This window comes from Plecotus auritus (genome assembly GCF_963455305.1).
Source record: "Plecotus auritus genome assembly, chromosome: 10".
NCBI classification, from domain to species: Eukaryota; Metazoa; Chordata; class Mammalia; order Chiroptera; family Vespertilionidae; genus Plecotus; species Plecotus auritus.
In genome coordinates, this window is record NC_137785.1 from 26,343,940 (window position 1) to 26,358,749 (window position 14,810).

At 52.4% G+C, this 14,810-nt stretch overlaps 1 protein-coding gene across 1 annotated transcript in view; it reads left to right on the top strand.

The window, feature by feature from the left end:
- The window catches only part of JPH3 (junctophilin 3), an 89,775-nt gene that overhangs the window by 24,502 nt on the left and 50,463 nt on the right, over positions 1–14,810 (top strand). Inside the window, exon 2 of the mRNA XM_080645281.1 lies at positions 1,743–2,520. Within this exon, the coding sequence (XP_080501407.1) occupies positions 1,743–2,520 (778 nt within the window). The remainder of the gene's footprint in view (positions 1–1,742; positions 2,521–14,810) is intronic.

The window sequence follows — 14,810 nt, forward strand, 5'->3', positions numbered from 1 at the left end:
ACACTTAGTTTGGATTTTACCTCCAATGCAGGACAGGTAAATAAAGGAGGTGGCCAGGTGGGAGATAGCAGGGAGTAGTGGGGAGTGGGGCAAACTGGATGGGGTGTGCCTATCTAGATGGGGCAACTACTGCACTCAAGTCCATTTTACTATATGAAAATAAAGACCCAGGGCAGCTAGATCTTGTACTTTTTAGGAGAAACAAGAGATCTGAACTTTTATGTGAAATCTCTTGAATTTGAAATGTTGGCAGTCAATTCCAGTTTTTTATAAAAATGCTGAATGGGACAAATAAAACCTGTATATTGACAAGTTTTAGCCTCTGAGCCTCTGATTTGTAGTCTCTAAGCCTCTGCTATAGTAAGTTAGAAGAGTAATGGGACAGGAACCCTCTTCCTCCCCTGCCCCCCCATTCTTACCCAAAGCCCTTACCAGATAGGTAGAATGTCCCCCTCATTAGCGCTTTGCTAAGGCCTGGTAATAATTCTAATAACACATAGGACAGATGCAGATTGAGGTTGACTTCATATATGGCACCATGCTGAGTCATTTAATTCTCACAATGACACGTAATATGAGGAATTTTAGACTCCGATTATAGATGAGGAAACTGAGGGTCAGAGAGGTCCAGAAACTTACCTAAAATCACACAGCCATATGTAGAGCAAGAATATGAGCTCAGTTTTCCTGAATTTTTTTCTTTTACTTTTGTTATGGTAAGATATAGATAACAAAAAACATGCCATTTTAATCACAGTTCAGTGGCCTTAATTACATTCACAGTGTTATACAACCATCACCTCTAGTTTCAAAACTTGTACATCACCTCAAACAGAAATTCTGTTTCCATTAAACAACCCCATTTCTCTCTCGCACCAGCCCTGGCAATTACCACTCTGTTTTCTGTTTTTATGAATCTAACTATTCTAAATACTTCATGTAAATAGAATAATATAGTTTTTGGCCTTTTGTAACTGGCTTATTTCATTCAGCATAATGTCTTCAAGGTTCATCCATGTTATAGCCTGGGCCAGAATTTTTCCCTTTTAGGGCTGAATAATATTCCCCGTATGGCTAGGTCCCACTTTGTTAATCCACGCATGCTTCAGGGGACACTTGGGTTGTTTCCACCTGTTGGCTGTTGTGACTAGTGCTGCTAGGAATGTGACAAAGATCTCTTCAAGTCCCTCCTTTTGGTTCTTTTGGGGACGTCAGGTCGGCCAATTTCAGGCCTTAAGGTCTTGAAGCACTAAGGTCCTCGTGCTGTTAAAGGTGTCCCCGCCGAGTGCGCTTCCAAACTCCTCTTGGATCCCTCTGGCCGTGGGGAAGTTAGTCTCTTCAGTGCTGTTTGCAGCCCAGATCTGTGTCCCTGATGTGCTTCTGCTTTCTTCTTCACTGCGTCCCTCCGGTCTTTTCTGGGGGGCCTTCGGCCCATGTGTAGATGGAGCACTCCAGTTTACTCTTGACTCTGTGCTCCTGACTGTGTATCACAGACTCCTGGCCTCCCATCTCCCTCCCCAACTTCTAAGGGAGAGAACAAAAAGCAACTGCGGGAAACAGGAAAGAAGTGTCTTTAAAAATAACCATGAGTGATATAAATTGTAAAAATGCACCACAGTGAGTCTGTTAACCTCACTGCGTTGTCCCGCGATAGGAGGACCATCGGGTCTCTGTCCACCATGTAAGGTGCCCGTCCTCCATCACTGTCTTGGGAGCTCACCCTTTCTCCTTTGTCTCCACAGGGACCTACCAGGGCCAGTGGGTCGGTGGCATGCGCCAAGGCTATGGTGTGCGACAGAGTGTCCCCTACGGCATGGCGGCGGTCATCCGCTCGCCCCTGAGGACATCCATCAACTCTCTGCGCAGTGAGCACACCAATGGCGCGGCGCTGCACCCGGACGCCTCCCCAGCGGTGGCCGGCTCCCCAGCCGTGTCCCGAGGGGGCTTCGTGCTCGTGGCCCACAGCGACTCTGAGATCCTCAAGAGCAAGAAGAAGGGGCTGTTCCGGCGCTCGCTGCTGAGCGGGCTGAAGCTGCGCAAGTCCGAGTCCAAGAGCAGCCTGGCCAGCCAGCGCAGCAAGCAGAGCTCGTTCCGCAGCGAGGCGGGCATGAGCACTGTCAGCTCCACGGCCAGCGACATCCACTCCACCATCAGCCTGGGCGAGGGCGAGGCCGAGCTGTCCGTCATCGAGGACGACATCGACGCCACCACCACTGAGACCTACGTGGGCGAATGGAAGAATGACAAGCGGGCAGGCTTCGGCGTGAGCCAACGCTCTGATGGGCTCAAGTACGAGGGCGAGTGGGCCAGCAACCGGCGGCACGGCTACGGCTGCATGACCTTCCCCGACGGCACCAAAGAGGAGGGCAAGTACAAGCAGAACATCCTCGTGAGCGGCAAGCGCAAGAACCTCATCCCGCTGCGTGCCAGCAAGATCCGGGAGAAGGTGGACCGGGCTGTGGAAGCGGCTGAGCGGGCTGCCACCATTGCCAAGCAGAAGGCGGAGATTGCAGCCTCCAGGTAGGAGGGTGAGGGGGGGCATGGGCAGCAGGGTGGTTCTGAGTTGCCAGCTGGGCCTGGTCTGACCAATCATGCTGCCCGATTAGAAACCTACACTGGCATTTCTCAAAGTATGCCCCTGGGAACCCTGGGGTTCCTCAGAGGTTCTCAGAGGTGAGGCAAGGAAATGGTTGACCTGAGAGGTTCTCGGTCATATGGCCCCTCCTTAAATAGAGCAGTATCTCTTTTGTCTATTTTATATACTGGTGTTTAATGTAAAATGTTGATGCATAAAGAAGGTGGGCCATTCTGCTGGTAAGATGCGTAAGATGGTGCCGGCTAAGGGAAAGGTGCAATGCCACCGTGGCCGCATTCCCAGCTGGGCATGGAGTGCCCAGCATTGCTGGGACGTGGGAGGAGGGTGAAAGCTGCCCTGGCCATCTGGCCTCCAGCCCAGATTGTCCCTGGGCCCTGGGAGACAGCACCAACTGGACAGATCGGCTGTAGGCACCAGGCGAGACTTGGTGCTGCGGGCCAGCAGCTGTTCTGAATGGGGTTCAGGACTTTGAGTTTGGGGTCGACAGGGCTGGTGAACCCTAAGCAGTGGGTCTGGAGTTGATGTGGGTGGGCACCATGTTGGATTTTGAGGTGTCTTTGGTATCGGTGCAGGGGTGAGGGCTTCAGAGCTGGAAGAGTGGGTGCCTAGGGAGGGTCTCCCTGGGAGCTGCAGAGGTAAGCGAGTAAGCCCGGATGTGGTCCCGGTGAGGCTATGGGCAGCAGGAACATGGCAGGTGCCTGCCGCAGGTTGAAGGAAGCTGCCCTGTTGAAACCCAAGGCCCCAGGTTGCCACACTCCTGGCTTCTAAAGGAACAGTCCCTGACGGAGTTAGCCAGGAGCTTTCACCATCTGTTTGCTTTCCTGGGTCAGGGCAGGGCCCTCGGGTGCCCTGAGAGTCCTGGGCGTTGGTACAAGGGTCTGGGACTGCTTTTGGTCCCTCAGAGTGCCCAGACAGGAGGCTTCTAGGAGCGGCGTCTTTCTGGATGATTCTGTATTCCCAGCCAGGGGCAGCCTAGAGTTACTCCAGGAAAGCTCCTGGCTCAGGATGCTCAGACCTTCCCAACCTTGTCACTTAATTAAAATTTTAGCTCATTTGGTTCTGGTTTTCAGTGACCTTTGATCCACAGTAGAAGAACAAAAATGTGGTTGGCAGAATATCTGCCACTCACAGCATCTGTGGCTTCAGAGGGAAACAAAATCCATTCCAAGATGTCGAAAGAAAAATGGCATTACTCCCTGAACACCAAGGTCAGAATTGCTCTGTGCACCCCTCTACTCCCCCAGACATGGTCGGGCAACAGAAATAAATAGGAGCCGCATTTATGACTACTCACCTGGTATTTTAGGATCAGTTCAGGTTCAATCGTTATTTTTCCCATTATAAGTGTAACCCGTGCCCCATACAGGAAAATTGGAAAATAGAATGGAAAAGGAGAAAAGCGACATCAGGTCTGGTCTGCTATGTCACTAGAGACTCTTGTTGGCATTTTGCCCTATTTCTTTCCTTTCAGTGTTTATCTTTTTATCATTCGTATTATGTTTGTTTTGTTGACCTCAGTGGACAAGAAGCAGTTACAGGGCAGGTCCCAGGATCGTCAAAGATTTGGGGTGCTCGTGACCGCTCCCGTCTGGCTGCAGGTTAGTTCACGGCCAAGGGCCTGGGAGGCAGAAGTGCAGCATTCAGTGGACATGGAACTGGTTTAATTTTAGAGTCTGATGACCAGGTGAACTTCTTAGGAGTGAGGAGTTTTCTGAAAAATCCCCCAGAAGTGGGGGGAGGGGTGCTGGTTCCATTAAGGAAACGAGGTGGTGGTGTGGGCAGAGCTCATAGTCAGCTCACCCAGGGAACTCCACCCGGGCAGGTTTCAGTGTTTCTGAGCCTTAGTTTCCTCATCTGTGAAATAGGAGTAATGGTGCCTGCCTGCCACGAAGGCCTGGGAACTGAAGTGAGGACAGCTTCGCCCTGGGCTGGGGCCTCCCTGCTCCCCCAGGGAGGGAAGAGTGTGGGTTTCATGAGGGCTGATCAATGAGCAGCAGGGTCCAGGAGAGGGCCAGGATGCTGGGCCAGGAGGGCAAGAGGGGTACAGAGAAGTTGGGGCAGCTCAGGACCGTGGGGTATTGGCCGGCCAGCCTTGGTGCTCCCACATTGGCTGGGGAGGCCTCTGCCGGTAGTATGAAGTATCTTAAAAGTATTCCCAGGTGTGTTACTTGATGCGGGGAGGACTGGGTGAGGGAGGGCAGAGGATTAAGTCTGTTCAAGTTGTGACCAGTGCCTGGGCAGGTGGTCGGGGAAGAGTAACGTGGGTTCCTGGTTGCATGTACCTGCTACATTTGGGGCTTTGGAGCCCTACCCTGTTCTGAGAACCAGCCTGGCTGACTGAAGTGTCCCACTCTGTACACACAGATTTACACACCCCACACCAACACACACACACACACACACACTCATAACACATTCACACCACTCACATGCATTCATATCCACACAACTCAGACACGCACATGCACATTCAGACACACACAGGCATGGGCACTGAGGGAGGGCTGATGCAGAGCCCGGATCTGTGCAGTGCTGGGGTGCGGGCGCAGCCCCCTGGTTCCCTCCATCTCCTCCTAAGTGGGTCTCCCAGGTCATGGGAACAAAGGCGCAGAGTCTGGCATTTAAAACATGTCTGAGAGGAGGGCACACCTCAGGTGGTGTCTGGAGCCATCAAAGCAGTGTCCAGCCTGGGCCATCGCTGCTGAGTTCCCTGGGGAGGAGGCTTACCCTCTCTGCACGATTTCCCATCGAAGGACGGGAGGGGCAACACACACAGCCCTCAGCTTGTGTGGGGCCCGGTGTGCTCCTCTGACCCGCCCCCGTCCTGAGCCGTGCCAGGCCTCTCTTCCCTCCAGCTCCCGGCCTTGCAGGGAAGGGGGCATGTCTGCACATCCACAGGTGTGACCTTGTCATGCTGCTCCTGGTGCCCAGGGTTGCTCCTTGGAGGCCGGAAGTGACAGTGTCCTTGCTTGCCACGATGGGCATGAGACTGAGCCTCATTCCAGGCTGTGGGTGGAGTTGCTCGTCCTGCATTTTCTCAATGGGCTTAGATTTGGAAAAAAGGAGGGAACAGAGGCTGTGTCCTCGACAACAAAGCAGCAGATGGACGGCTGGGTCAGTGCCCCCAAGGCCCAGGCCCACCCTCCACTGGAGGGTGAAAGTGGCACGGCGGCCCCGTGGGGCTGCGGAGTGGCTGGCCCCGGGTGGACTCTGGTCACTGTCATAGCCAAAGAAAGAGACCGCCAGGCAACAAGGGAGCTATGGCCGGCTGGTCGTGCGTTACTGAGCTGAATCAGAGACACAGTTTGGTGTGTCCTCCTCAGAGCGCCTGGGGCAGCTGCTGCTAGGAGGGGGACACAGGCTCTCTTGTTAAATGGGGGTCTCATCGAGTTTGAGTTCTGACAGGTGGTCCCATTCTCTCCATTCCAGAGAGGCCCACAGTGGCTAAGGGCTGGGGACTGGCCACACAGCTAAGGGGGAGCTGGGATTCCTCCTGGGACAGGGTCTGCAGCAGGTCCCCAAGCCCTCGCCGCCCCTGCCCTTTGTGTGCTGGAACTGCCTGCGGTGCTCAGACACATGCTGGCCGCCCCGAGATGCTGAGTTCCCGGGCTGCAGAGCCCTTTCACGTCTCTAGGTGATTTCCAGGTGAGCTCAGCACCCTCGGAAGGTGTGTAAGATGCAAATGGCTGGGCCCTACCTCCAGAGCTTCTGATTCGGCAGGTGGGTACCTAAGAACCTGCATTCCTGAGGAGCCCCCAGGATGCTGCCCCTAGAACCACAGCTCTCCTCTCTCATGGGAGGCCACAGCGGAGAGGAGACGCTCACAGCTGTGCCTGCGACAGAGGCAGAAGGTGGAGGGTGCCCTGACAGGGTCTTCAGTGTGAGGCGAGAGTGAGGGGCAGGTGTGCCAGGCGGGTTGATCTGGATGAGTTGAGATCAGAGCAGAAGGCGCCACCGTCCTTCACCTGTGACTTCCTCCTGTAGGGTCCTCTTCCCCAAATTGTGAACCCTCATCAGAGATGGGCTGTGTTGTACTTCATTCTGCCCTGCCACCCAGCCAAGTTAGTCCCAGCCAAGTGGGAAACTCAGGGGCACACTCAGCTAACTGCTGTAAGCCGCCTGTATTCGGATGGACCACAGGTAAAGACTTCTCTTCCCTTCGTGCACTCGGGACACTTTTATGAAGTATCTTCTACCTAGATAGCAAATAGTCACCTTTGCACCTGCTGCTTCTCACCCCTTGCCTCGCCCATGGCAGACATAACTAGTCAATCACAGTGCTCCTAGCTGCTGGCCTGGAAGATGAAACCTAATGGCCATCACCTGTAGCTCAGCAGAGGTCCTGGTCCAGCCTGTGGTCTGGTTGGGAATCAAACTATGAATTAGAGATGAAAGAGGCATAGAGAACACCTGGTGCAGAGGTTGTCACACTTTACCTTTTAGTCACTGAGCCCTTTGTCATGCAAACCCTTACAGCTCCCCAAGGTGTAAAATAGATGAAGGTGCTGCTCAGAGTCAAGCTGGGGCCAGTCAGGGCAGACTGCGGCCTGTTTGCCTCTCTCTTTCCTACCTCCGTGTGGTGGCCCCAGGACGTTCGGCAGTGTCCTGGGTTGATGGTTCATGCTTGAGCAGGTGTCTGACACTGCACCCAGTGCCGAGGGAGAGAGTGCTGGGATCGGCTAGCTATGTCTGCCCAGAGCCAGGCAGGGAGGGTTCTGGCTGCTGTGAAGCCCATGATCTCCTGGACCCTACAGACCCTAGGAGAGTTACATGGGAATCTGGTGGTGTTCCTTTAGCTGGGACCCCCTCTCTCTGCCTCCTCTGTAATTTATCTCAAACGTTACTGTGAAGAGATGTCAGGGTTTTGCAAAGTGGTAAAGAGCTGAGAGGAGGAGGTGTTTATTATCATGTACTGACTCCATTCTATTAGAACATGAACTCCCCAGCCCAGGGAGTCAGTGTTGAGTCACTGGAGCCTGGGACCGTGTGTGGCTAACAGCACAGCGTCTGTGTAACAGTTTGGAATGAATGAATATATAACTGCTTCGGCCCCACTTTCATTGTCAAGGACAAAGCCTACTTCCTTTGGTTCTGGGGACCCAGAGGTATGGCAGTGTCATGGCCACCTTGGAGCACGGGATAACTGGGTCAAGCTCATAGGGAGCAGTGGTTGCCACAGCTGAGTGATCACTCCTTTCCAAGGGGACCCTGGGATCCCACTTGCCCCTTGGTGCCCACAGATTCTCGAGGTGCAAGGTGGACCCTCCTGGGTCCAGCAAGGCAGCACCTTCTGGCAAAGTTCATGGGAGAGAGAACTGTGTGCTCCTGAGGTTTAGGTCAGTGTCACAGTGCCTGGGCCCCAACATCCTGCAGAGGTGCTCTGTGGCCGTGGGCGGGTCACCGACTCTCCAGAGGGTGGTGCAGGTAAATTGCCCCTGGGGTCCCGTGCTGTGGGGATCACACCAGATGGTGTGTGTGTGTCGTGTGTAGCACAGCACCCAGGCATGGGGGAGTTTATGAAGGTGAGGATGAGAATTCACTGTGAGCAACACTTCTGCTTCCCCCCAGAGATCCCTAGAGGCGACCAGGTTGGCTCTTGAACTTGCTCTTTGGGTTGATTGTGTGGCTGGAGCGGTGGGGGACAGATCTCCAGAACACACGGGGCAGGATGATGCTACCAACCCTCTGCATCTCCGCCTCCCACTTCTTGGCCTGGCTTCCCTCTGGCGCTCAACCCGCAGCCTAGAGCTTGGAGCCAGCTCTGCTTCCTGGGAGTGACCGTTCGCTGTGCTTGGGGGTGAGGAGGAGGCAGATACGGACAGCTGTGCTTTTCGAGGAGCTCTTGTTCCCCTGGGAGCAGCGCAGATGAACATGGGTGTGTGGGCAGGAGGTAGGGCTGGGCTGAGAGGCCTCGGGTGCAGAGGGCATCTGTCTGTCCTGGTGGAGGCGGGAGCCTTCCCGGAGATGGTTGGCCGGAGGAGGACACCTGCCCCTGTGCATTGAGGTCGCCATGGCAGTTGACAGGGCTGTAGCAACAGGCCCTTGTGCCGGCTGTCAGCTGATGCCTTGTCTTGTGATGCTTTGCTGAGTGAGCAGAATCACAGGCAGGTGGAGCCAGGAGGGACCTTGATAGGCATTTAGATGGGAAATGACAAATTCTTGGCACATTGGCAGCCATTCCTCCCTCTTGCAACCATGGCAGACATGGCTAATTGATCGTTGCACTCAGAACCCTCACTAGGCAGGCAGGCCGGCCCTCTGAAGGATGGGGACCACCTCTGCCAGCAAGGCAGGAAGGTGGGCCCAGTGGGTGTTACGACCTAGAGCTAGGCCCCTGTATTAGAGGGCAGTGCCAAGTCTCAGAGCCAGGACTAGACCTGGAGACTGCCTTCTGCCCTGCTCCATCTCTCAGCCCCTTCGGACCCGGGCTAAATTCAGGGATCCCCCAGTCATAAATATGGGAGTGTTGGCTGACTCTTGGAATATTCTCCAAATACAGCGTTGCCACTAGAATGGGAAAGATTTGGTGTACACGTCTCAGGTGTGCCCTGCTCAGGGAAGGTCTTCTTGTAAAATCTTAAAACAACAAAACAGATTGGAATGAAGTAACTGTGTCCCACCAGGACCTGCTCATCTCCTTACAGGTGTGGATGAAAAGGGGCCACATGCTAACCTGACAAACTCAGGGGAGGCCTGCGTGGCGGCCTTGCAAACTCAGAGACCTAAAGTAACCACAAAGGATGGTCTGAAATTAAAACTTCTTAACTAAAAGCAGGTCATGGCAGATTGTCATGTCCCAGGCCGGTATCTTCCCTGACAAAGGTCAACCTTTGCCTTAACTGAGTCTATCTACTGCCTTTTTGTGTCTAGATCAGCCGTGGGCAAACTACGGCCCACGGGCCGGATCCGGCCCGTTCGGTTGTTCTATCCGGCCCGCGGAGCCGAAAGAGCCCGCGGAGCCGAAAGAGCGGAGGGTTCTCTTGCTCTCCCCTCCGCTCCTTCACCAGCAGCAGTGTTAACATGGCAACATTGGGAAACATGGCCGCAGCTCCTTCTTCTGAGTGGGCGGATTTATATCCCCCATTCAGTAGACGGAACAACCTCTCAATCTTCCAGAGGCTCTTTGTAATGCCCGCGGACGCGTCCCCCGACATCACCCTGGGAATGCGTAGACACGTTATCGTGGTGATGTAGGGAGACACGCCCCTGGAGAGCACAGTATCAGAGCATTAGCTAAAAAGGAGACCAACAACACTGTTCCCACTGAAGTTGATGTTTTAAAGACCAAAAACCTTTCAACCCAGTCTACATTGCCATCTACATCTACGTCCCGGGCATAATTTGGAAGTTGCACTAAAGAAAATGTTTAATTTACTGTTTACACATTTTGTTCTTTTCTATTTGTTTTAGTTTTAAATTATTTTATTATATTTAAGTTTAATTTGAAAGGCTTTTGTACCTTTCCTTTGTTAGGCAATTTTATTTTGCCTTTGTCATCTTCAATATAAGGTATGTTATTGTGCTATGATTCCTCCATTTTTTGAAGTTTCAAATTATAATAATTAGTGTTTACATTCTTCTTGTTAAAATGTTTGAAATGAATAAAACTATTGAAATAAAAAAAAAAAGACCGTACCCTTTTATGTAATGATGTTTACTTTGAATTTATATTAGTTCACACAAACACTCCATCCATGCTTTTGTTCCGGCCCTCCGGTCCAGTTTAAGAACCCATTGTGGCCCTCGAGTCAAAAAGTTTGCCCACCCCTGGTCTAGATAATACATCATTGGAATGTCAAAGTAATTTTCCTTTTCCCAGACCCCTCAAAGTACAGGCACTGCTCTGAGGAGACCACAAATCCCCCCCATTGTTATTGAGTTAATTGTTGACTGTTAACTACCCTGCATCAACTATATAAAAGAAATATGTCTAGCATTTTACTTATTATCCAATCCCAGAGGTTTCCCCACTTTGCTTTCTCCTGCCTCCCCAATCTGTCACCAGTGGATTTCATGTAACCCACTTACCCGGTCTCCTTTGATTGAAATGTATAAAATAAGATGCAAAACTGTCATTCTCCGGAGCATTATCTCAGTCCATTAATATTTTGCTTCCTGGCAATTGTTGACAGTTTGGCTCAAATAAACTCACAAAATTTCTCTACAGGTTTGAATGTTTCTTATGTTGACACAGGAAATTACAGTCTTTTCAACATATATGCAGATAGGTCTGTCATACATACATGATTTCTTGTATGTAATGGAATTGCACTGCCCGTGTTGTTTTATAATGTGTTTTGCTTTTCTCCTCACTCACATCAAGGACATCTTTCCATATCAGCATATCTAGACTTGTATGTTTCTCTAATGGCTACGGAATGCCCATGTTGGTCCAACCCTTACTCTATTTACCAATGTTTTGGATGCGTCCGATCTTCCAGTCTTTCAAATAATGCAGCAGAGACTATCCTTGTCCACCCACCTTGTTGCTGGCGTGGGTATGTTTGCACCATGATCTCCCAGAGCAGGCACTGCTGGCTGAGAGGTGGGTGTATTTAAAGTCTGTGGGAGATGCTGCCACATTGCTTGGGGAAAAGGCCACACCAGTTTACCTTGGCTGGGATGGAGGCCTGCAGGAGGAGGTGGGTGGCCTTGACAATGGCTGTGCCACCGAGGGGTTTCTCCCTGAGGTGGGCTGATAATAGCTCCCAAAGAGGTCCATGTCCTACGTCCTGGACTCTGTGGCCGTCCCCGTCCATGGCAAAAGGGACTTGGCAGAGTGATTAAGTTAAGATTTTGAGGTGAGGGGATTATGCAGGATTATCTGGGGGTTGGGGGGGGGGGGCTGGTCAGTGTAATCACAGGGTCCTTATTAGAGGAAGACAAGAGGGCCAGAGGAGGAAGGAGCTGGAATGATGGAAGTAGAGGTTGGAGTGATGTGGCCACAAGCTAAGAATGCAGGCGGCCCCTAGCAGCTGAGAAACGTAAGAAACAGATTCTCCCCTGGAGCTTCCAGAAGGAAACATCCCTGCCAACACCTTGATCTCGGCCCCAGTAGGTTCAGTTGGCCCTCTGACCTGCAGAACTAGAAGATGAGCAGAGTGTATTATGTGAAGCCACTGAGCATGCGGAGACTTGCCACAGCTCCATAGGAATCCACGCACTCCCATTCTGGCTGAAGACAGGGCATGCCACCGCCGTGTTCCCCTGCCGTCCGCCTAGAATGGGCATGCCCACCCCTTTCCTGCCCCACCAGGTAGCCTGCTTTGCAGCCCTGCTTCCAGATCCTGTGGAAGTGGGCCCTCTGTGCAGGGTACATGCAGCTTCCTGCCTCAGGGGGAGGGCCAGCCACATGTCACACGGGTGACAGCCATCTGTTCCAACTCTGCCCTCTGGACATAAAAAACAAACAAACAGGCAAAAACGGAGAAGGAAAGACTAGGTGGGTACAAGATCCTGGGAAATGACCAGATGCAGGGCCAGCCGAGGGCTTGGCGGGGGGTGAGAAGCTGCTGCCCTGGGGCTGGGCGTGCCTACAAACCTTGGATTCCTTCCCAGAGATCCAGGAACTCTTGACCTTGGGCCTGTGTCTGGCATCTCTGTGGTGCTTCTCAGGGGTTGGCAGGTCGGGGGCTTGGGACTTGAGGAGCTGGCTCCTGCCTCCCCCTCCACCAACTCTGGTCCTCACCCCACTGTGTCTCACCCTTGAGCACGGGGTCGGGGGATGCGGGCTGTCAGATGCAATGAGGATCTGGCCCACTTCACTCTGCCACTTGTTAGACAGAATGCACAGAGTCTCTGACTCACCCACAGGCAGCTTTCCCACTTGGCACTTGGAAGCACCTTGGGTGACGTGAGGCAACAGGGAGCCAGCCCTGTGCTGGCTGTGTCCAGGACAATCCTGGGCCAGGGGCCCTGGGGCCTAGACTAGGCCCAGGGTCTGTGGAGCCTTTAATCTGTCCTTCCCTGAGCTCCCTTCTTCCCAAGAGAAGCTGTTGCCTTTTAAAAGGCCCTGGAGGAAGGCCCTGGATGTGTCCCCAGACTTGGTGACTGGGGATTTTTCCTGTAAGTCTAACTCCAAACCATCCTGTTGCAGCCAGAGCCCATTTCTTCTCCATCCTTGAGAGAAATGGTAAGTGGTTCTGCTGTTCTTGCCTCTCTGGCCTTAGACAAGGTGCACAAACTCCCTGGGCCTTCGTTTTCAACTCTGTAAAATGGGTTGAAGATAGTGCGTGTCCAATGGGGTTGTTGTGAAGAGTAACGACATCTCAAGGAAAGATAGGACACCTGGTTGACTTTCCCATGACATGTTAGACAGGCAGGGAGACAGGCGTGGAAAGGACTTTCCTGCCTTCGACTCCTTGGCAGTCACCAGGCCTCAGTTTCCCCTCCTGAGTGAAACGGCGCCCTCAGTGCCTGGGACAGCCATATCCACACTTGTCAGACCTGAGAAGTTTGCTTGATTCCATTTAAGTTCATTTCAGTCCAGCTGGGCGCCTGAAGGTGCTGTGGTAGATTTCACCGTTGGTCCTGATTCCTCTTCCTGATGCTGGGCCCATGCCCTTTGCCCTGTGACTTTTCAGCCCGCCCACTCGGGCCTTTGTTCAGTGGAATGGGATGTCAGTGATGATGTTCCACTCGCACGCTGAGGCCCTGGGAGGCTTTGTGTTCTTGTATGCTCGCCCCTCTTGTACTTCTGCCAATGTCATGACAACATGCTTTGGGAGCACCCATTCCCCCCCTAAGCCCCACCCCCACCCCTGCTGTCCCTGAGGATGAGGGGCCCTTGGGATGACTCAGATGCATGAGCATAAAATAAATGATTATTTTAAGCCACTTACTCTTGTTGGGGGGATTGTTACACAGCACTAACGTGGAAATAGCTTACTGATACGGCTTACTGATTCGGTGGGTAGTTCTGGAAGGAAGAAAGGAATGTCTTCACTGTGCTCGTCCCACACACCAGCTACACTGGACCATTGTTCCTTTTTGAGACAATCCTGATCATCTCTGTGTGAGTGTCCTGGGGCTGCCATAGCACAGTGCCGTAAATTGGGGCCTAAAACAACAGAAATTTATTTTCTCCCAGTCCTGGAGGCCAGAAGTCCAAAACCAAGGAGCTGGCAGATCTGCTCCCTCTCAGAGCTCTAGGAAGGGATCCTACCTGCCTCTTCAATCTCTTGGTGGCTGCAGGCATCCTTGGCTTGTGGCCATATCACTTCCATCTCTACCTGTATTTCACGTGGCCTCCTCCTCTGTGTCTCTGTGTCTTCTCTTACAAGAACGCATCATTGGATTTAGGACTCATCCTAATCTAGTATGACCTTATCTTAATTGTATCTGCAAAGATTTTGTTCCTAATAAGGTCACACTCTGAGGTCCCTGGTGGATGTAAATTTGGGGGTCCATTCAAGCCCACTGTGGGGCACACTGCCCCACAGCCAGGCTGTTCTGGTGGTTGCAAATGCCTTTCTTCCTGTTTCTTCATCTCAACTCTGTAAATCACAGCTCCTGCCTCTGGAATCAAGCCTGCCCTCCAGAGAGCTTGGATCAGAACTTCCTACTCACCTGGACAGCCCAGATTTAGCTCAAGCCCCATACCCCTACCCCCAAATTTATTTGGTTCTCAGGTTCTCGAGTGCTCATGCATGGTGCCTCCAATCTTGTGGGCATTGAACCAGCGTTCCCAGGCTTTTTGCTGAGCATGAATTGCCCAGGAAAAAGGACCTACACCGGCAGGGATGTTTGTGATGGACTTTACAGGTGGTTTGGTGAGATGGAAGGGGTGTTATCTCAGTTACTGAAAGAACCCACCACTGCTTACAGATACCACTATTCTCAAAATGCCCAGCCACTCCTCCAAGGTGAGGTCCAGGCTTTGACGTCAGGTGCCCTCCACCCCAGACTTTACCCAAATGGCCCTTTGCCTCTAAGACCCATTAATGGTCTCTGCCAGGCAGTGGGTCATTCATCCCAGCTCACCCTCTGCCAGCTGCCTCGTGCCCAGAGAAGTCACACCATTGGAGCGTTAGAGTTATGGTTCAACCCTACCAGCTTGGAGGCAGGAGGGAGAAACAGAGGCAGGTCTGACAGGAACAAGATGGGAAATGGGAACTTCTCACTGAGCTTAGTTTCCATTGTGTGAAAGATCTGTGCATTTTGTAAAGCAGAACCCCTACATGTATAACTAGAGGTGATTTTGACCACTTGAGGT